Source organism: Scomber scombrus, chromosome 5, assembly GCF_963691925.1.
Source record: "Scomber scombrus chromosome 5, fScoSco1.1, whole genome shotgun sequence".
NCBI classification, from domain to species: domain Eukaryota; kingdom Metazoa; phylum Chordata; class Actinopteri; order Scombriformes; family Scombridae; genus Scomber; species Scomber scombrus.
In genome coordinates, this window is record NC_084974.1 from 26,841,473 (window position 1) to 26,862,857 (window position 21,385).

The window sequence follows — 21,385 nt, forward strand, 5'->3', positions numbered from 1 at the left end:
GTACTGACGTGTCACAGACTGCATTAAACACTTATTTGTTGAAAGATGGTGTGTGTGTGTGTGTGTGTGTGTGTGTGTGTGTGTGTGTGTGTGTGTGTGTGTGTGTGTGTGTGTGTGTGTGTGTGTGTGTGTGTGTGTGTGCGCATACGGGCATGTGTTCAGAGTGGCAGTTTAATGGAGATTGATAATAATGCGTTTGTGAGTGTTTTTTGATGAGCGAGGAGTTGAGAGGGTATCTCTCTCAGCTGGATACATATTTATAACAATTGGGGAGAGGTTGGAGGGAATACTACTGCTAGAGAATTATAGCTCGAATGCATGAATGCACACACACAAGCATGCACACGCACACACACAGGCAACACTAACACACTGTTTCTTTTCTATCTTCATGTGTCTCTCTTACATATGCAACACATAAGGATAAGGATGCAAAAACACAGTGAGGCACGTTCTCTCTCTCTCTCTCTCACTCTCTCTCCCTCTCTCTCTCAAACACACACACACATACACACACACACACACACACACACACACTCTCACACTTGTATCTGCTCTCTCTGGGTCTGATAAACTTGCTTATGACAGCTAATAACTCCCCTATTCCCTCCGGTCTTAATTAGGGCCAGTTATTACAGAGTGTTTGATGCTCTCTCTCTCTCATTCTGTCTCTTGCTCTTTTCCTCTCTCCTCTCTTTATTTTTTCTCTCCCTCTTTCTCACACTGTTGCACAGCTTGATTCCTGCACGTTGTTGAGAGTGAGATATGAAGAGGAAAGAGGGAGGACGACTTTGCAAACTCTTCTCTGGCTCTCTGTTGGGGGTCTGTTGAACCCGTCTGCATCCCGCACACGTATGCACACATGGGCAAACACTCATAATTACTATTCCTTGCCTTTTTCTACTTTGCATTTAGTTGTCTGAGCTCAACTTTGCTCTGTGCAGTTGACAGTTCTGCCCCTTGTTTCGCTGCTTCTTTTGCAGTCCAAATTTGAGAAAAGCATTATAGATAGATGTCATGTCAATAACGTTTCTTTAATTTCCAAAAACTTCATCCTCCAGGAGATAAAAAGGGTCCCTTTCTCATTGACATTATAAATGTTTTTTAAATTACACAGACCATTTTCAAAGTGTTTCTTGGGCTCAGGGCCATAAAACTTGTTTAAACACACAAAGGACGCCATTATTTTTAATTTCCTAAAATTTTAATGGCTGAAGTTAAGAATTAGGAGGTTTTCACAGATGCTGTGGTGTGTAACTCATCCTAATTAGCCAAGGAATGTTGAAGACGGGTGAATTAATGCAAGTGAATGTTAGCTGTTAATGAAGTATGTTATGCAGGATGGCCCATTTGGGATTTACATTACCAGTCTAGATGTTCTGAAGATAGAAAATAAAATTCTTCTGTAAACTGACAAGGATCTAATTACTATTGATGTCTTCTTCTTAGATATCCATGCTATATCTTTTAAAATGAGTGAAAGAAGGCTAGTCTTTGATTCGATCAGGAACTTTTTAGATTTTACTTGTGCCAAAATGATGAACTTCTGGTAAAGATGTTTTATAAGGAGAATTTATAACGCATCAGGGCCTACTGTTTCTCCTCAGGTTTGCCCTACAAGTCCCCAACTTATTTCAACTGCTCAATATTTTATGCAAGGCCCACAGTAAATTTATTTCAAAAAAGGCAGAAGAAAGGCAGAAGAAAGGGCAAGGACAAGAGTATGAATCAGTGGTAGCTTGATTTGATGACTGAGTGACCTTATGCATTATGCAGAAATTATCTCTGGTTCAAACATGATGTCATATCTGAGAGAGGGGCATGTAGTGAGACTCTAAACATCAAATATTCATCACACACACACACACACCACATTACAGCATATTAATTAGCTGTTTTGATTGCAGCAGTCTTGAGTTGGACAGATGACTGTGATTACTTAATCTGACATACAATTAATATATATTTTGGGAAGATTCACAATACAGCAGCTATTTATTACCATCTTCTTTATTTAGTTGTAATACATCACTGATTGAAACAGGCTCACGATTAAGCCTGAGTCTTGCTGTTAATTTCCTTTATACAGTGACCAAGTTATTGTCTTTGTTGTAAGCTATTGTGGCTAATTCTCTGTGAAGTGATGACCAGTATGTCTGTCTTTTTATGACACGTTCCTCTGTGGCTACAAACTGTTTTGCCATTAAGTTTGGTTTGGCAGTCAACGTCAGTGGACCAGATGGCACAGCTGAGCAATCATCGACTGAACATCAACAGCTCTAAAACTGTTACATTATTGTGCCTTTTTTCACCAAGGCAATAACCTTTTAGGACAAACCAAGTGGCAAAATTCATACAGAAATCCATCTGAATCTAAAATAAATGTACCTACATTTCAGAATGAATATAAACCGCCTAACAATGAAAAGTGAAGAGACAGCATGTTTAATTATCTAAAAGAGATTATACATGTCACAACCTCTAACTGTACTTACATGGGTAAGGCCAGCAAAGCTGTCACATCTGCTATGTCCACAAGTGAAGGTTATATCAAATTTGAACATTTTAATACCTTACACTGCACTGTAACTTTTAATCTCCCGTTTTATCTCTCTTACTCTATTTTAGATTATTTTTTATTTTCTATTTAACTCTTAATTGTTTTTAAATGTCTTTTTATATTGCCTTATGTTGCTTTAACATGTTGTCTTCATGACTCTTATGTTTTATGTAAAGCATTTTGAATTATCTCGTAGTTGAAATGTGCTATACCAATATACTTGCCTTGCCTTGCTTTATATACAGCTGGGAGCTGCCTCAGGAACTGTTTCATTGTTGTTTTCTCCAGATAAGTTACCATGACCTTTGCTCAAGTCTCAAATCTCTATTGTGCAGTTGGTTTAGCTACAAGCCTTGTTGACAGTTTAGCTGAAATTTCTCCTTCAAAGCATTCGCCAAGGTAGAAGTTTGTTTTTTTCAACTTGTGGCTTTTTCATGATGGATGAGGCATCATGACATCAGGCTTTATTTTTTAATAAGTCAGAATGACTCCACAGTTCACCCAGATAAATTCATCCAGATAACTTCGTCTAAGGGTGCAACCTGTCTGCCAACTCAGTGAATATAGACATTTGGACCTTGTTTATTTGAGCTGACAGGGATGAGCTGTCTGAAGATTTTCTCAGGAAAAAAATCTTTAAACCTACAGTACCCAGGGCCACAGTGTCTGTTATCCAGTTTGCCGATTCAGTGGTTTTAATTTCTTTATTAAAGTTGAAAGTGTCAATTAGAGTGTCCAGGGATATCATTAGTGCTCTCTCAGTCTTTCCTATTTATAGGGCAAAGTGAATGGATTGTAATTGTGTGCCATGGCAGTAGATGAGGTTATAAGCTGTGATCCAGACTGTTAATGGCACAGTAGTTTACAGCACACATTAAGGGTGACAGGCAGGGCTCAATTTAAGAAGAGGTGTATGATAGGATAGCTATTGCTTCAACAGAAACTTACAGTATCTGGATTCACAGACTACTGGTTTGCAATGTTTGTTTTCCCAGCAGGGCAGTCAAGATGAGTTGATTGGTGTTGTGCTGCAGTTCTTTCAGTTGCGTTAACTTAACTCTGACTGCCCTCCTTCAATATCTTGTGTGATTTGGCTGAAAGACAAGTTGAATGGGTCTATATTTTTGAATCATTATGTTTGTCTAACACTGCAGCAGCACATGGTTTCCACTGAGGTAGAGAACAAGCTCAGCAGTATTTATCTCTGTGTGGATGGAGTCCATTTCAGTCCACCTTAAAGAACAAGGGTTTGTATTATCTAACATTTTTTAAGGCATTCTTTTGGCTAAATCCAGATTTTTCTTGCTGTGAAGTGATAGTGCTTACAACTGACTTACCATGCTCAGCTACTAAGAGTGTATTTACAATTTGTATTTCTCAAAACTGACTTCTCAAGGAAAACCAATGAACTCATTCACTTTCCCCTACCCAACTTTTATTCTGCACAGACTGTATATACCAGACGCTTTCCACACCTTGGCTGTAGCTAGAGATTCTGACCTCGACGATCGCAAACAGAATAAGTGACGAGGCACATTCCTGGAGGAGCCCGATGCCCACTGAAAACATGTTTGACCTTCCAAGGGTACAGACACAGCTCTCATTCTTGTTTCACGAAGCCAAATTGTTTTGTAGTAATGGCCCTGTGCCCCATACACCCACAGTACCTTCCCACAAGACATCCCAGTGGACATGCTCGTATGCTTGTTAATGTAAACAGCTGTTCCACTGCTTCATGAGCAGGATGGGGTTTGCATTGCTCCTTCGGAATCTGAAGTTTTACTGTACTTTGAAGAGAGTCCTTACCATCACCCCTGTACTTTCCCAAGGAGGCCGAGCGATGCAAATAAAATGAGAGCCATCACCCCAGTCTGCCAGTCCACAGGCACTGTCGCTGACCTCAATGTGGTACTGAAGAGACATGTCAAATAAGACAGCAATATAATGTCCAGAGCCTTTAGCATCTCAGGGTGAATCTCACACATCTCTGGTTCCTATAGAAATGAAAAGGGCTTACCCTGCGCCTCCACATCTGCCTCCGCTATGGAAGACTTGTCGGTTGTGTTCCTTCCACCGTCTGAGTCTCAGTCCAAGATTGGTTTTGGCTATATTTTGTGTTTTTCTATGCTAACCTGTCATTGTTTGGTTCCACTACAAGACGCAATGCTTGGTTAGTGCAATACATGGACTGTGACCATTGTGTTGTGCTGTATGTTAATCACTATTAACACTGCAGTCATACTACTTAAACTAAGTGCTGGGCTACTGTCTGTTATCATAACTTTCACTGACGGCAGACATATACACTCACACACACTCATGAATCTCTCACCAACTTAGGCTTGGATGGCTCATTGACTTGCCATTAAAAGAAAGAGCCTTCATTAGTTAGGATGTCCCTCCTAAAAGGATACCAACTGTGCATATTTGTCGGCGCGCGTGTGTGTTTGTGTGTGTATCACAGGGTTGTTGTCTAAGACATAAGCATCTAAGCACTCAGTCGCTCTCCGGCACAACACACATCCACAAAGGCGTATTCATTAGCAGGAGGGGTGCCATTCCCCGGCACTTGGAAACTCAGTGGAGCGTTCATGGCTGTGGCTGGATGTAGAAAATAAAAACAGATTGGGAGAGATTCAGACGAACGGAATGGAAGAATGCAAGCGGAACATTAAAGAGCATTCCAGAACAGAGTGTGAGCAAGAGACAATCAGCTCAGGTCAGGGACAAACAGGAACAAGAACGAATTCAAGCAGAAAGATCAGACATTTTTCCAGGCTAGAAATTTTACAACAGGAAGGACGAATAATGACAGAAATTATGTTCAGTGGCTTGGACCTAATATAATGGTAAGTAGTTTTCTGTGTCAAGGAGTAATTCTAGCTCACTGGTGTCTGCTCTCAGATTCAGACCTGTGCTCATCAGTCATCAGTTTAATATATATTGCCTTGTAGTGTCTGATTATTCTTTCCTGTTTTCCAAAATAAAATAGAAAAATGTGAAGTGAAAACAGCAACCAATATTAGACTAATTAAGTATGTATTCATAGTATTATTCAATGTTATGTCTTAAAGTCATAATTACACCTGTAAAGTATGCTGATAATCAGACTAAATTAACATTTTGTTTCACTTTATTTGTTCAGCATGACATTGTGTTTTACTCACAACCAATCAGTAGTGAGTGATGGATTTGTCCTACCCGTTGTCCTGAGACATCATGATGAGCAACTGCTAGGAACATTTGATATTTTTTTATATTGATCAAACAAATATACTGATTTATTTTGTATGGTGGCCCTGAGGTACAACATACATTAACATTGGACAAAGCAGAACAGCAAATCAGAAAAAGCAACAACGAAACGAAAAACACAACATTTCACAAAACAGAAAAGGTAAAGACAAAAATTCTTGTTTGTGATTTGACAGAACCCAAGTCAATTCAGAGTTCAAGACCTCTTTGTCTTCACTGTGAAAAAAGTTAGAGAACCCGGTTGCAGACGAAATGGGATAAACGGCTTGCTCATAGCATCCCACTATGTATTCATGGCTTGACTGACCAATCTTGGTTACGTAAACTCTGAACCAATTTGGTCCAATCACAAACAGAATTGTTGTGAAACCCATATGCTATGATTAGCTCATTCTCTCCAACTGCTAAAACTAACCGTCACACAGCACTGCTCCAAAATTGGACCTATTTGAATCACTGAACTAATGTGGGTGGTGATTCAGAGGTGAAAAGCTTAGAAAGTCAAAAACATCAGTATAATTCTCTACAATCCATTTCATGAAATTTGCATGATGCTGAGTCATTGACCAAATCTGTGCTTTTTACTGTTCAGCTACATGTCTTCTTTGGCCAAAAATGTGTTGCTTTAAAAAAAAAAAAAAAAAAAAAAACTGTATGCAAAGCCTTAGAAAAATTACACAGCTGCATAAGAAAGAGATCACAGAGGAAGCAGAAATAGATAAAAATAAGCAGATGATGAACCACTACTTGATGAAGATTGCCATCAGTATCAGTTGTTAGGGCGATGTCTCCTCTCATACACCTCATCAAAGACCAGGTCACATCAAACTGAGTCTTAGTCAAGAGGACGATATTTTCAATGTGCAACAGTGACTTTTGTTCAGAAGCCCTGAATCATGGCTGTTAAACAATAAGTGGATTGTGGCAGCAGCAGATGTTACAGTGTGAGTAGTATCGTAGCGGCGTATGTTATTGATGGGGATGATGATCAGGTTACATCAAATGTACTGATGTATATGGTGACGGTAATTCTGTTATACTGACAGTGCGCTGTATTCACGCTTGAGTCAACTTGTGTCAAGATGTGCTTTCAGGTTAACACACTTCCACTGATTTGACTGTTGTGACACTATGACAGCATTAAATTATCATTGGCTGGAAGGAAAATACTCTGAATATCTCTCAGGTAGCCATCTGGATATTGATGTTATATTTAAGGTAACTCCACAGACACTTCTTTGTGACTATGCTGTTGAAAAAGGTGAATGTTGATAATGTGGTTAATGATACGACGGTTGAAAACAGGCAAAGATTGGACATGCGTGTAAGAAAATACACAGTGACTTTCCCATGTTTCTGCAATGTATCCCCTTTTAGTCTTTCTGCCTGTTTCTGAAAAATCTCCACAGTCAGACTCAAGGACAATCAATATTAACTCATAACAAGAAGCAATGAAGTCTTGAACATTTTGGACAATTAGTTTTGAGATAATTAGCACAGCAGTTTGACAGTCAGCCACTTGAACAAGTGAGTAATGTAATATGAACAGGCAGTAGTTACACACGTTTGTTTGTACAGACAGACAAAAATACATTAAAAATGCACACCACTCCCACACTCACACACAAACACAGAGGGAGTAAAACTCAGCAAAAATAACTTGAACAAAAAAGGTTTATTCTTTAAAGTCCAGATAAAAGGGCATTTCATATCTAACTTCTCACGCATTTCCAAGTGGAATTATTGGATTTTGACAATACAAAGAAATAGATTTTTTAAATATTTTTGGCATGTATTTTTAAATAGGTGCAAAACGACCAGGCATTTGATCTAAAAGGGTTGAAAAAGTGTTTTTATCAAATTCTGACTTTAATGTGAAAATGAAAATGTTTCTGCATTTTCAATCTCCAGCTTTGTTGGGAAACAGTCTCTTTTCAAACCAGTTTCAGGGTTGATCCTCAAACAACTACAGCTTGCCTTGCTAAGTAGACGACCATGAATGTTTGATTATCACTTTACACACTAGAAGAGCCAAATATAAAGAGCACGAGTTGTTTGTAGAGAACAGACTGACCAGGTGAACCCAGATGAATCCCTTCTTTGCTTTTACCTTAAATCCACTTTGATAATCAAGGGGATTTGTGGCTAAAGTAGAAAAGACAGGATAAATAAGGATTAAAGCAACAAAGACATGGATTATGCACAAGTCAGTATTAGGGAAAGGCTTCTAAAAATTTTGCACATCAAGATTAAGTCTCCCATCGGGGTATTTAGCCAGCATTACAACGGCAGCAGTCACTACACTTTAACACTGCTCAGGCCTGTGAAATCTGTGTATCAGCAAGTTCATTATTATTGTGGCCTATAACAACAACAAAATCAAAAATGTGTGTATTAGCATTATTCTATCTATCTTTTTTTTTTACCTTTAAGAATTACTCACTATTTGGATGTTACAGGTAGTTATTTATTCAGTTAATTGTAACTTAATAATTTGACTTAAAGATGTAAAGTCTAATAATATTAAAACTGAAAACATATGCCCACTTTGCACCTTTGTTTTACTAACATGGTGTAAACAAACCTCACACAATCTAAAAACATTAATAATGTATAAAACAAGACTAAGAGTCTGCGTCAACTTTAGCTCCTCCAAGGCTGTACTTAGCCAAAGCAATATTTTAACTAAATGCTGATGCCAGCATGCAAACTTAACTTTATTTTCTTGCCATTTGAATGTTAATTTCTCTTCTCTCTTGCTGCTACATGACATCCTTCCTCCAACCTACTGGTATTTAATGTGCATGGATGAGCAACTACCAGGGCCAAAGTTATACAGTGTGGTTGTCATAAACAGTACTTCAGTCTTTCACTGCAATACTGCGCCATTGGAGGCTGGTGCAAGAGAAAATTGAGCTCAGTTCGAATATAACTAGTATTTCTATTGACCTCATTTGGTTTCACAATGTACCCTGCATGTCTATGCTTTATGCAGTGCATTCACACCAGATAAAAGAAGTCTGTGTTTCTCCATGTATGATTGAAATGTTGTGTAATTTAGTAGTATCCCCAAGAAATCTGGCTTGAGCCTGTTCAAATAATAAATGTTCCTTATCACATGCTGCCATGCATGTCATCCATCTCATTATCGTTAGCATTTCCCACGGATTTGAGTTCTCTAAATGGGTCTCCATGCTGAGTAGGTGGATGAGCCTTGCGAATTTGCTCTTAAAATGCTATCAAAGCTCTCCTTAATTATTTCCACTGCAACCCTCCAAAATGTTCAACATAGAGGAAGCTGAAAAATATGAAAAAATACAAACGAAAAAAACAAAACAAAACAAGAAATCCTCACTGGGATGGGACAGATTTTATCAGGTGACCTTGTCTGTGATGGAATAGCAATTTTGACAGATTGACGAATGTAACAGGCTTGTATCGGATTAAGAGCACAAATGAATGCCAGTAATAGTAAATCTCATGAGATTGCCTAATCATTATAGTAAGAGGGGAAAAGAGCTGGTATGATTCAGGCTAATTGAACCTCTGACCTTACGATTCCCGGACAATTTGACAGTGATGTGGGACTCGATTGAAAAAGTGCTCATAGCTGCATGGCAGATACTGTATAACATCAGCAGCATGGGGGCAGCAGTGAGAGTGAGAACAGTGAAGTGTGATAATAAGGTTATGCTTACAATTTTTTGTTATAGCCCTTTTTCGTAAATTGTGCCACATCAATTTGACCTGTGACAAACTTGCCTTTCAAACAACTAAAGCTTGCAGGTATGTAATTTAAACACTCAGCTCTGATTAGATTATTATTAGATTATTTTCTCTTGATGCCACTATACGGAGCACCTGTAATTCATTTGGTGGTGCGTGTTTCAATGTTTTCAAGTCCCAGTAGCATAAAGGTACATCATATTGAATGTTGAAGCCTTGTACCACAGCGACTTTTCCCACGCTTGTTTAGCTTTTACATAGTTGTATCAGAGCTTAAAGCCCATCTGATCAAAACAGGTACAATTGATTGTCTCTGGTTGTTGCTCCTGCATGTCAAAAGAAATTTGCATAAAATTATTAAATTCTACAGGCCATGCCAAAGCGAATCTTTTCAATCTTGAATCCAGGATGGTATTTGGAGTTTCCATTCACAATAGATGGAAGCCTCTGGTGCCTTTCGTGTTTGAGTCAGTTTGTGTGGACAAGGGGTGAGGAGCACATAACTGAGAACATGCACAGTCAAATGCATTAATATTTATTGATGAGACTGTGCTGATGTATGTGCCTGTTTAAGGGTGCATATAATATGTATCGGGACAGTTCAACCTTTGTAACTGTGGTGGAGGTCAGATTGATGAGCAGATGAATAATAGATACAGAGCAGATCGAAGAGGTCTTACCAATATTGTGTTCAGAAATGATCTATCTCCTGACTCCTCATGAATAAATGTTAATTGTCACACACACATGCAATCAGTTGTGCATGACCATAAACACTTTCTTTGCAAGTCTTCCTTGTCCTCACTCATTTTCAGTATATCAGTAGGCTTCATCCATTGTAATATTTCAGAAACAATATTTTGTATTATCCATGCACAGTTAACAAATCCCTGTGAACGCATTTACACAATAACAGTTTTTTTTTTTGTTTTAGGTATGTTTACCATATGACCTCAAGGGTGTTCCGTACAGTATTAAGCATGTGTCTGGTAATTGTTCTATAATGCCTGATTTCTGGAATATTGACAGTAACGTAAACTCTGCTCAAAGTCTGTATGTCTCTGTGTCTGTATGTATGTCCTTTGCATATCTTCAGAACTGTTTAGTTGATCAACTTCACACTTAGCAGGTGCACTGCTGGTGACCCAAGGAAGTGCAGTGTAGAATTTGATGCAGTTTTACATCATATGAACAAAAAATAATAAACTTCGAATAAAGAAGCAATCATCACTGTTCTGCAGCAGTGAGGGTGGGCTTCTGGGCTCTACAACTGCATGTCATGATCATGAGCACAGGCAGAGATCAAAACTCTACAGACCTGCCATAATAGAGACCAGGGGAGGACATCTCTCTTTGTTTAATAATGTAATTGGCTATTTTACGTCAGCTTCCCAACTTTTTTTTTTTTTTAATGAGAAAAAGAGAGACAGCGAGTAAGTAACAGAGAGATAGCGCTGGTGAGGAGAGACAATGGTGTAAAGCTTTCTCTGAGAGAGAGAAAGCCTGTGAATGACAGAAATATGTTATTTTCTGATTGCTTCATGGCAGTTATGTTCTAAAGCACAAATAAACAACCATTGAACATTCAGCAGATGATTTACTGTAGAGACAGACACTCTTAGTTTCTATGCCATTTTCATGGCATTTCTCCTTTTCATTCATTACATCCAACAAATGCAGCAGTAAATACAAAGAACAACAGATTAAATCTGTCTTGTTTTTTCCTCGCATGAATGCTGTGTTTCAAGCACGCCAGCTGGAGAGAGAGGGAGCTAGAGAGAAAGAGAGAGAGAGAGAGAGAGAGAGAGCGAGAAAGAGAGATTAGTAGACTACTACTTCCTCCTATAACGCAAAAGACTCAGTGAAATAAGGAACACTGACTTTAACAAGTTTATCTCTGTAATTTCATATTTCAAGCTGCTTAATTACCGATCAGTGGTCTGCATTTTTTTAACGTCACTTTTTAGTATCAGCTCAGCTTGTGAAATTTTTTTTCACATGGCATGCTTAAAAAAAGAGAAAAGTAAACAGTGAAAACAGCTTTTAATCAAGAATGGACACAAATGATCTGTATTAGGCCATAGAAAATAAACAGTGAGCCCAACAAGAGCCCAATATAATCGATGCACTTTATTTTAGAATGCACATTATCTCAAAAGCTCTCTGTTAAGTATTTTATTTTTAAATGCAACCCTCATTATACTTGAAATGAGAAGAATCAATATTATAGTACTTAACATGTATGTATAAGATAATGTTAGTTTCTATTGTTGGAGCAGCAATACTGGAGGCCAAGCAATCGGTCTGTTCTGAATAGGCACGTTTTGAATGGGCTGCAATAGTACTCATTACTAAATGACAGTACAAGTAATGAATTCAACCAGCAAAAGGCGACCGACAGTTACATCTTCACTATTTAGTGGCCATAGTAATACACTCCAGAGCGACACATAGGACCATAACATGCTTTCCAAAATCATTACAAATCACTGTGAAAAGTCCCAAAATCCACTTGGTTAGGGTTAGGGAAAGATCATGGTTTGGATTAAAATGACCACTTGAAAGGTGGTTTAGACTTTCTTACAGTTATGCAAGCTTCATCGTCTAGGCAACAAACAATGTGATATTACTTCTATTTTTTTTAATGTCCCAATTTGTGGTGGTGACACTCACGGTTGGAAATAGGAAACAGACACTGATCTGCTGGAGAAAAGCCCCCTCCTAATTAGGTAATATCATCTTATCGAGTCATCTTATATTGACGTCGTCTGAACTGCTTCACTACCCCAAGTCATAATTACTACAGCCATTTGATTATGTAAACCTAATTATAGGTTATTTTTGCTGCCCTGAAATTTAGGCCTATAATGTTGTTTTTCTTGTGAGGTTGGACTGATGTGTATGTATGTATGCTGGTTAACTGAAAACATATCTGTGGAAAAAAGACAAGGCATCTACTACATGTACTCTGAATGAACTCGTCTCTCTCTGAACTCCTTCCTCAACATTTCTCCTTTGAAAACACCAAATGGGCAAATTAGACGACCGCAGGGCCAGGAACAGCCAACTGTCAGGAAAACAGTGAGTGACACAAGAGAGGACATCTGAAATCGCTACTGATTTTGGATTAGAATTACAGTTGTGTTGTACAACTAAATAAATGACATCATATCTCATCGCCTTGGTTACTTAGTCGCCCCGTTTCCATGGCGTCTCAGGGGGAACCAGTTTCAAAAGCAGATTTGATTGGCCGCTGGGGCTGCTTCCCTCTGTGCTGCTAATTAGCAGTCTCATTGCTTCCCTCAGGTCTGTAGTGAAGTTGGTGGGACAACAGGCTTTCATACTGACACACGCAGAAACGCATAAACACACATATGTTTGCACACACTCACGCACGCTGTTCTCCAGTGTGGTATAGTCAACGGGAAAACTGCACTTTTGTGCTTTTATCATGCGAGTTCAACTTGAACACAACTGTCTTGCGCTTTCTCTCTGTAGTTTATGTGTGGTGATTTTTTTCCCTTTGTGTCACCACATCCACCCCCCACCCCAACCACCCTTCTGCCTCACTTAGGGACATAATCAGGGGAAGCAACAAAAAATAAAAAGAAAGCAGGAAGGCAGTCAGTCGTCTCATCCTGCAAATGATTGGCAACATGTCACAAAAAAGAAGAAATCCTGGAAAATAACAATTACTCAGTTTCTTTCTGCTTGTTTTCCCTGTGTGATAGCGGCATCCTCCCTCTCTCCATCTGCCAGTTTCTCTATCATCCCACAGAAGCCTGCCTGTGCCTCATTTTCTACAACTCCCTCCTCACCTTCCTCGTCTCTGCTTCTCCTGCGCTCTGCTTATATCCTTCTCTGCATATCCACCTGAGGACTGTAAATAGGTGAATATTATTAACCCTGGAATTTCTTTTCCTCACCTTTCCCACTACTTCGGGCTAAATTTAATGCAGCCAATGTTTCCAGTGACATATTGACAGTACACTAGTGGCAGCAAACACTGCCGTCTATGCAGGTAACATAAGTAAGCACTGAAAAGTATCTGTAAGATGCAGCCATGTGTGAATATTTTCTGAGGCAAACGTTTATAATCAATAAACACACTTTATCTGATGCTTGGATAGTGCAGGGATGGAATAATTATGTAGGAAAAATGAAGAACTTTTTCATTTTCTTCATTTTCAATTCAACTAATATAAATATAAATCTACACATGTACCATATACACACTCCAGTGTCTGTTAAATGGTCCTTATAGGCAGTGACACCCTTCAAGATGTAAGACTTTCTTCTGATAACTAATAGCTTCATTAGCATCTATTAGTGTCAGTTTGATGCAGTGGGGGATCTCATTTCCAAATGAAACCCTTCCCAGACATTAAAGGCAGAGCTCAATCTAGCAAACAAGATCTCTGAAGCTTTTTTCCTCTGATGCACTCCCTTGCATCATGCCCTCCTTCAAAACCACTGTTTATAAGGATCATATAATAATAAACTGCCGTTCTCTGAGGATATGCATGATGAAACAGATCCATGTCAGGTATGATAGAATTCATATTCCTAATCAAGGGCCTAATTATGGTTTATACATGTGGGCCCTGAATGCTGCAGGTGGTGCGTTCAAGGTCCCGGCTTCAGATTTTCAGAGGGAGAGCACAGGTGGCAGGTGAGGTGAGGAGGAAAGTGGTGTGAGTGCAAGTTGAAATTTGCAATGCAGTTAAAGGCAGAGGAATTGAAGGGGGAAAGGGGGGGAGTGGAGACAGAGGGTGGAAAGGCTGCAAAAGTGATAATGTTCACAGGTTGTGCAAACATATGGATAGAGGATAGACAAAAGAGTAAGAGGGAGCCAAATCCAGAGGGGCGAAAAGACAGACAGAGATATACAGCAGGTAAAAGAGATAATAAAGACATGAAGGAAAGTGAGACAGAAAAAATGATGGAGGCAAGGAGAGGGATGTTTATCCTCCCCATGATCATGTAGCCGTCTGTCTCTCATTTAGCCCAAGGTTCTGATTAAGTCGTTTGTGTTTAAAGAGGAGGAAGCCTCTAATTCCCCTCCTTTCATCTAATTTAATTATGTGCTGACATTCTCCCTTTCTTCCTTAGAAGGATAAAAGCAGCTTAAGCTTTTATGTGGAGCTTTAATGACAGCGGCGAGGAAACTTTACTCGCTGATTGCTTAGCCTTAAGTGTGTTTAGCCTTAACATAGCGTTGCACCAAACACAGTTGTATATGTGCTCTCGCAGACACACATACTGTATTTCACACATTTGTCCCACACAGGCACATAGCAGCTTGGATACACGCCTTCACACAAAGACTCTTTTTATGTTCAACTTCATAAAATACAGTTCGGGAGCAGCACGGAGTTGCTGCATTGCTGCCTTTGGGTGCAATCTGACTGTTGTGTTTTGAAGTTGTCAGCGTGGTGGTGCAGTGGTTAGCACTGTTGCCTCGCAGCAAGGAGGACCTGAGTTCAAATAGACAGGCCGGGGTTTTTTTGTCAAATTTGCATGCCCTCCCAATGTATGAATGTATTTCCTCCCATGGTCCAAAAACACCAATGTTAAGTATGGTTTTGAACACCCACAGGTGTGACTTTTTTATGTTACTTGGTTTGGATACAACACCTTATTAGCATACAACGTGAATAAATATTGATCTATGTTGCAAAATCCTAAAAAATATTAAATTAAGTTTCTGTTTGTTTTATTTAAGGTCAAATGCCAATATGATTTCTAAATTCTCACTCAGTATGGTTATGGTTCAGCAACTAAAACATGGTTAAGGTATAGGTTTTGTTACAACTATGCAAGAGACACTAAAACAGATGGATCATGGGCATACTACTTCCTACACTGCCACTGTCTGTTGGCACTGGACATGAATCGTGAGCTGCAAAATCGTCCAATATTGATACTGGTCAGCAGGTATGCCAAAAAACTTTGGCACTGAGTTCAATTTAACAGAATCATCACAAGTGGATGAAAGTGACTGAAATAGGAGTGTAGAAATGTGCATTATGTACCATGCCAACATCAAGGACAGTGTGTGCATTCAAAGCAGTAAGAGTTACAGAGCAATGGGAGCAGATGATGAAACAGCAAGACTTTTTACTAAAAATGGTAAAAAATACCAAACAATATAATTAATCATTAATGGAATAAAGAATCTCTAACAATCTCTAATAACAGCTTGTCTCAAAAATCCTGGCTCTCTTTTGACCCCGACCATAAGGAATAGCTTGTGAACTCAGTGAATTTGATGTGGTAAACTTTTATGCTTTTTAAATTGCACCACTAGAAATGCTGTTTAAGAGGCATTGAGAATGAGGAAAATATATTGCCACAAAAAGTCACTATTATATCCATATCTCATATCAGATATGGATGAGTCAACACTTGTTCTGGTGTGTAGCACATTGGTCAACTGTCATAATTTCTGTCAAGTTTCCTGAAAATTTCCCCAATCTAGGTAAAGAAGTAAATAAATTCAATATCCAACTACTCCACCACCTCACCTCACCTCCTCCCCCAAAAAACTGCAAGCATTCCTGGGAAAGATAATTAGGACAATAAATATATTCAAACACTCACGTGAACTAGCAAACGTTTGCATTTTTAGATGCACATGCATACCCAGAGACAACACACACATTCACAGGGAGCTTTGTTAATACACTGGGCATGTCTGCATTTCACAAAAATAATCATCCCGTCCCCTTCAAAAAAAAAGTTCAGAGACATTCATTAAACTACTGTAGAGCATCGGCTTAACAGCCCTCAGCAAGAGCTGTATTGTAAGAATCAGCTGTATAAACAGCGCTACACGGGTGGGGCCCAGCCAAATCAGCAAATATCTTTAATTAGGATGACGGGAATGGGTAGAGTCACACATACAAACAAACAATCCATTAATCACCTCATTGGCAGTCTCATACGCACATATTTTTTGAAAGGCAGAGTAGGTGTGCCTGTGCTGCTGAGGACAGAGACAGAAAGTGAGAGCAAGAGTCATAAGAAGAAATGTGTGCGAAATCTTGATAAAGACAGTGAAATGATAGAAAGTGAACACATTTAAAGAGGCCATGAACACAGTAAAGACACAAGAACGCACACTGAGTGTTAGCTTGACAAACAGAGAGACAGTCAGAAGGAGAACGGCTAAAAGAAGGAACAAAAGAGGGAAGACATATAAAGTGGCTTGATGGAAAACATTAAAAAATAGACTTCAATCCAGTTTGGTAATATCCTGCTGCATTTGTTCATATGTTATATAGGACAACATTTATCATCATCATGAGGAAGTTAATGAACCCCACTGGCTTAGAGCAGGATTCCTATCTGTATAAATAGAACATTATACTTGATATATCACTCACTCACTCCCACATCTCTCTGACACACACAAACAGACACACACACACTTTAAAGAATAATGCTGGCGACCTTCTATATTTTTGTCTTTGTCACCGAATCAACAGGGAATTAATCCGTCTCCGACACACCTACCCTGTGTGTGGCACTTTGCCCCAATCCTATTCATTCCTACCTAAAAAGCAAATCTAAAAAAAGGGACAAATTATATACTAAAATAGTCTGTTGCTGTCATTTTATAACTCAATCTTAAAACAGTGTAAGTAAATATGTAAAGGATATCAGTTTTTCAGTGATTTTGCTAAGAAATCTGTCTAGGAGGTTCCTGAAGAATTGGTTTTGTTGAAAACAAAGTCATCAAAAGATATTAAACTTTTCAACAAACAACTACAGTCTTTTCTGGCTGTGCTGTTATAAGCTGTGTACTATTTTCGTATCAGTTTATAAATAAATATAATACACATATTTTAAGTGTTGTAATAGTGACTATTTTCTCATTTCAAGCATAATGAGGGCTGCACTTAATCACAAATAAAATGCATAACAGAGCTTTTGAAATAATGTCAATCCTAAAATAAAGTGCATCGATTATATTGGGCTCTTACACTGTTTATCTTCTATGGCCTAGTTCAGAGAGGGTGGTGTATTAGCACAAAAGATTTGTGCTTATATGAGACATAGTGATTTTAAACTGCCTGTAGGAAGTAGCCTTAGAGTCTGCCCATTCTTAATTTAAAAACAGTCTTTTTTAAAGCATGCCATTTAAGCTGAGCTGATACTAAAAAGTGATGTTAAAACAATGCTGACCACTAATTGGTCAGTCATTTATCTCATTCACAGGCTTTCTGTTTCAGAGAAAGTTTTCCACTGCTCCCTCTCCACGCTCCACTGCACTTTCTCTCTCTGTCTCTTTTCAACTCAACAGGCTTTACTGGCATGAAAGTTGTTCTTATTTGTATTAATTATATATACAGTATATCCCTGTGTGTGTGTGTGTGTGTGTGTGTGTGTGTGTGTGTGTGTGTGTGTGTGTGTGTGTGTGTGTGTGTGTGTGTGTGTGTGTGTGTGTGTGTGTGTGTGTGTGTGTGTGTGTGTGTGTGTGTCCAGGTAATTTACTGTTCCTCAGGTTGGTTAATGTTGATACATATTGGGCAGCAAGATGCCCTGTCTCCTTCTCCTAGGAGGTTTTTTTTTTTTTTTTTTTTTAATTTTGAGAGGTCATTAAACAGTTTGAAATATGAAATTACAGAGATGAACTTGTTAAAGTCAATGTTCCTTATTTCGTTGAGTGTTTTACATTATAGGAGGAAGTAGTAGTCTAGTAGTCTCTCTCTCTCTCTCTCTCTCTCTCTCTCTCTCTCTCTCTCTCTCTCTCTCTCTCTCTCTCTCTCTCTCCCTCTCTCTCTCTCTGAAAAATGAAACAGAAACTGAGAGTGTCTGTCTCTACAGTAAATCATCTGCTGATTGTTCGATGGTTGTTTATTTGTGCTTTAGAACATAACTGCCATGAAGCAATCAGAAAATAACATTTCTGTCATTCACAGGCTTTCTCTCTCTCAGAGAAAGCTTTACACCATCGTCTCTCTGTCTCTCGCTTGTGCTCTCAGCTCGATCGTCCCATTTCTCTTTTTCTCTTACCTTTTTTAAAATGAGTCTCAAACCCAACAACAAAGCCTAAATTTTAACATTATCAAACGAAGAGAGATGTCCTCCCCTCATCTCTCTCATGGCAGGGTTGTACAGATCTCCGACTGTGCTCGTGACAGTCACAGAGCCCAGAGTCCCCGCCCTGCTGATGCAGAGTGGAGCAGCTCTGTGATGTTTATTCACTGTCCAAATTGCACTAAATTTGGCAATACGCTTCCTCAGGTCCTCATCAATACAACTGCCAAGTTTAAATTTGATTGGATGAACAGTTGACGAGATAGGCAATATGTGAACGACACACATACATATAGACAGACAGATTGCTTCCAAATAGTAAGGTGTGTCTCGGGGAAAAGACCCACCCGCTATTTTAATCAATACAGCTGTCTACACAGGCCACCTATCAGCTTAACCTGTAGCATATGTTTCATAAGTTTATTTCATTAGTCTATTTTTTTCTGTTTTACATGCATACACTGCATTGTGTGTGAAGCTCTGAGCCCTTCGAACATGCAAAATACAGTCTGCACTGTACCTGAAAGCATCCTGTGTAGACAAAGAAGAAGTACTGAAGCTGCTGCTCTACTAATGTGCTGCTTTCACTATGCATGCTGTGGGCTACGGGCCCTCTAAGAAAAAAAGAAAATAAAAGTGAGAATTTGCATATAATCAAAACATTATGTGAAAAATGTCTATTTTAAAACAATTTTTTGAGGGAAAAAAAGTCATTTCAAGGAAAAAGTCAGATTAAAGTAACTTGCTTAGGTTAATTGAAGTACATGTGCACGTTTTGTCGATAAGTTACAAGCCTTTTGCCTTAATTTATCTTAATTCTCTGGACTTTTTTTCCATTAATTTGCAAATTTGTATTCTTTAAATATCACCTTTTTTTTACCCCCCCAGAGTTGCCGTAATACTCCCACGTAGATTACAATGCAAGAAATCAAGGAGTTTGATTATTATTTAAATTATAAGCTAGTAAGTAATTCCTGCTGGGTTTAATTAACTACTCCACACAGCAGTGCCATCCAGACTGTGGAGGTCAGACAGAAGCAGGATGGTCATAAACTCATTTCAAACTAATTTCAGACTAGCACTTTCACATTCACACCGACTTGCCTCGTCTGTGATGGTGAGGTTTAACTGCCAACCGTGATTAACCCAAACATCAGTGCTTCCAATGTCAGTATAAATGTGTTCAGTTCCACTCTGCTGCTGCAGTAATGGTGGCAGCACTTCAGAGTGCGATATATTAATCAGCCACCAGATTCATCTATAGAACATCACTAGACTTATCCCTTAATGCGCACACATACAGGAAAGTTATGAAACACACATTTATAAGCAACCTGGATAAACAAAAGTCTGCATTTCCTTTTTCGTCTTTAAATAAACAACCATGTATATACAATTAAAGCACTGCAAAAACAGCAGTTTCTACAAACATGAATGTTTTTTTTTTTCTCCTGCCACAAAATTGTTAACTCTTACAATTTGACATATCCAAAACCCCAGTCTCTGAAATAGAATAAAGTAAGTTGAGACTGTGTAATGTGTCTTATTAAAATTAGTGAGTTTTCATAAATGTTACAACAGTGCTTCCAGAGTACATATTTTACTGTATATGTATTTAGGTCACCAATCAAAACACCCATTTCATAGAATTCACTGGCTTTTTCCTGAGTGGCTAATTTAGAAATATGCAAGACTGCTTCTATTCGCACAAGTAAGGATGCATGCCTTTCCTGGATGTTTTCACAGTGCTGCCAGATCGTCCGTAAATGGCACAGGAATATCACTGTCAGTAACATCTGATTGCAATTCAACAGCTGTTTCACATTCTGTCAAGTCGTCAGTTTCACTTTCTTCTATAATAAGCTCCTCTTAAAGAATGTGGGTGTCAACAGCATTCATGTTGAATAAAACTAGATAATTTGTTTGATTTGAAAGGAAAGAAAAGGACTGGTAACAGTTTCCCTATTCCTCAGATGTTTACCAAGATGAGTAATATATTGCTTTAGGCCAACCGCCTCCTTAAAGTCACATAAGTCCAATAGAACCACTTTTTATGACTCAATGATCTTGCAAATGGACCTACAGGGATTTTTTTAGGTCTGAAATATTGTGCACAGTCTGTGTATATGCAGTGTAGTGGACAGTTTGTCCTTTAATGTGCTTTGTTACTTTTGTAATGTTCAATAATTCTGTTGCAATTTCCACAGAAAAAAAATGCAAGGTTCACAAGTCCACCTCATTCAACAACAACAAAAAAGAAATGCTGCTGTTGTGATCATGTGGACCTGAGGAAATATAATGAAAAACAAACCAACTGGTGTGCTTACAACCATATTTCTAAGTTTGTTCCATATAAAAAATAAAAAAAATAAAAAAATTCTTTTAATTCATATTAACTTGTTTTAGCACCCTCCCCATTCCCTCCTGAAACCCCCTCATAACACGAAATGAGGTCGCTACCCCTGGGTTGAAAACCACTGGTATAATACATTGATATAACTTGGTGGTACATCTGATCATTAAATTGATAACACGTGCATGCAAGACTATATTTTTAATTAACATTTACTTTGTTACTACTGTCTATGATTATTCTTAATTATAATAATGATAATTTCCACAATGTGAGAAATAGACTATAAAAATGGTAACTTAGCAGTTCCCTTCATTTATTAATTCACTTCATGCACAGATCTAAAACAAGAAGGAGTCATATCAGTTATAATTACTTTCGTTTTCACCACAGTTATTATTGCACATTCTCTCTTTAACATGAGTGATGTTAAGATGCTATTTTAA

At 38.5% G+C, this 21,385-nt stretch overlaps 1 protein-coding gene across 1 annotated transcript in view; it reads right to left on the bottom strand.

Moving 5' to 3' along the window:
- Positions 1-5,048: 5,048 nt before the first annotated feature.
- Positions 5,049-21,385, bottom strand: part of zbbx (zinc finger, B-box domain containing) — a 76,674-nt gene continuing 60,337 nt past the window's right edge. The window contains exon 19 of the mRNA XM_062419911.1: positions 5,049-5,161. Coding sequence (XP_062275895.1) covers positions 5,049-5,161 — 113 coding nt within the window. The remainder of the gene's footprint in view (positions 5,162-21,385) is intronic.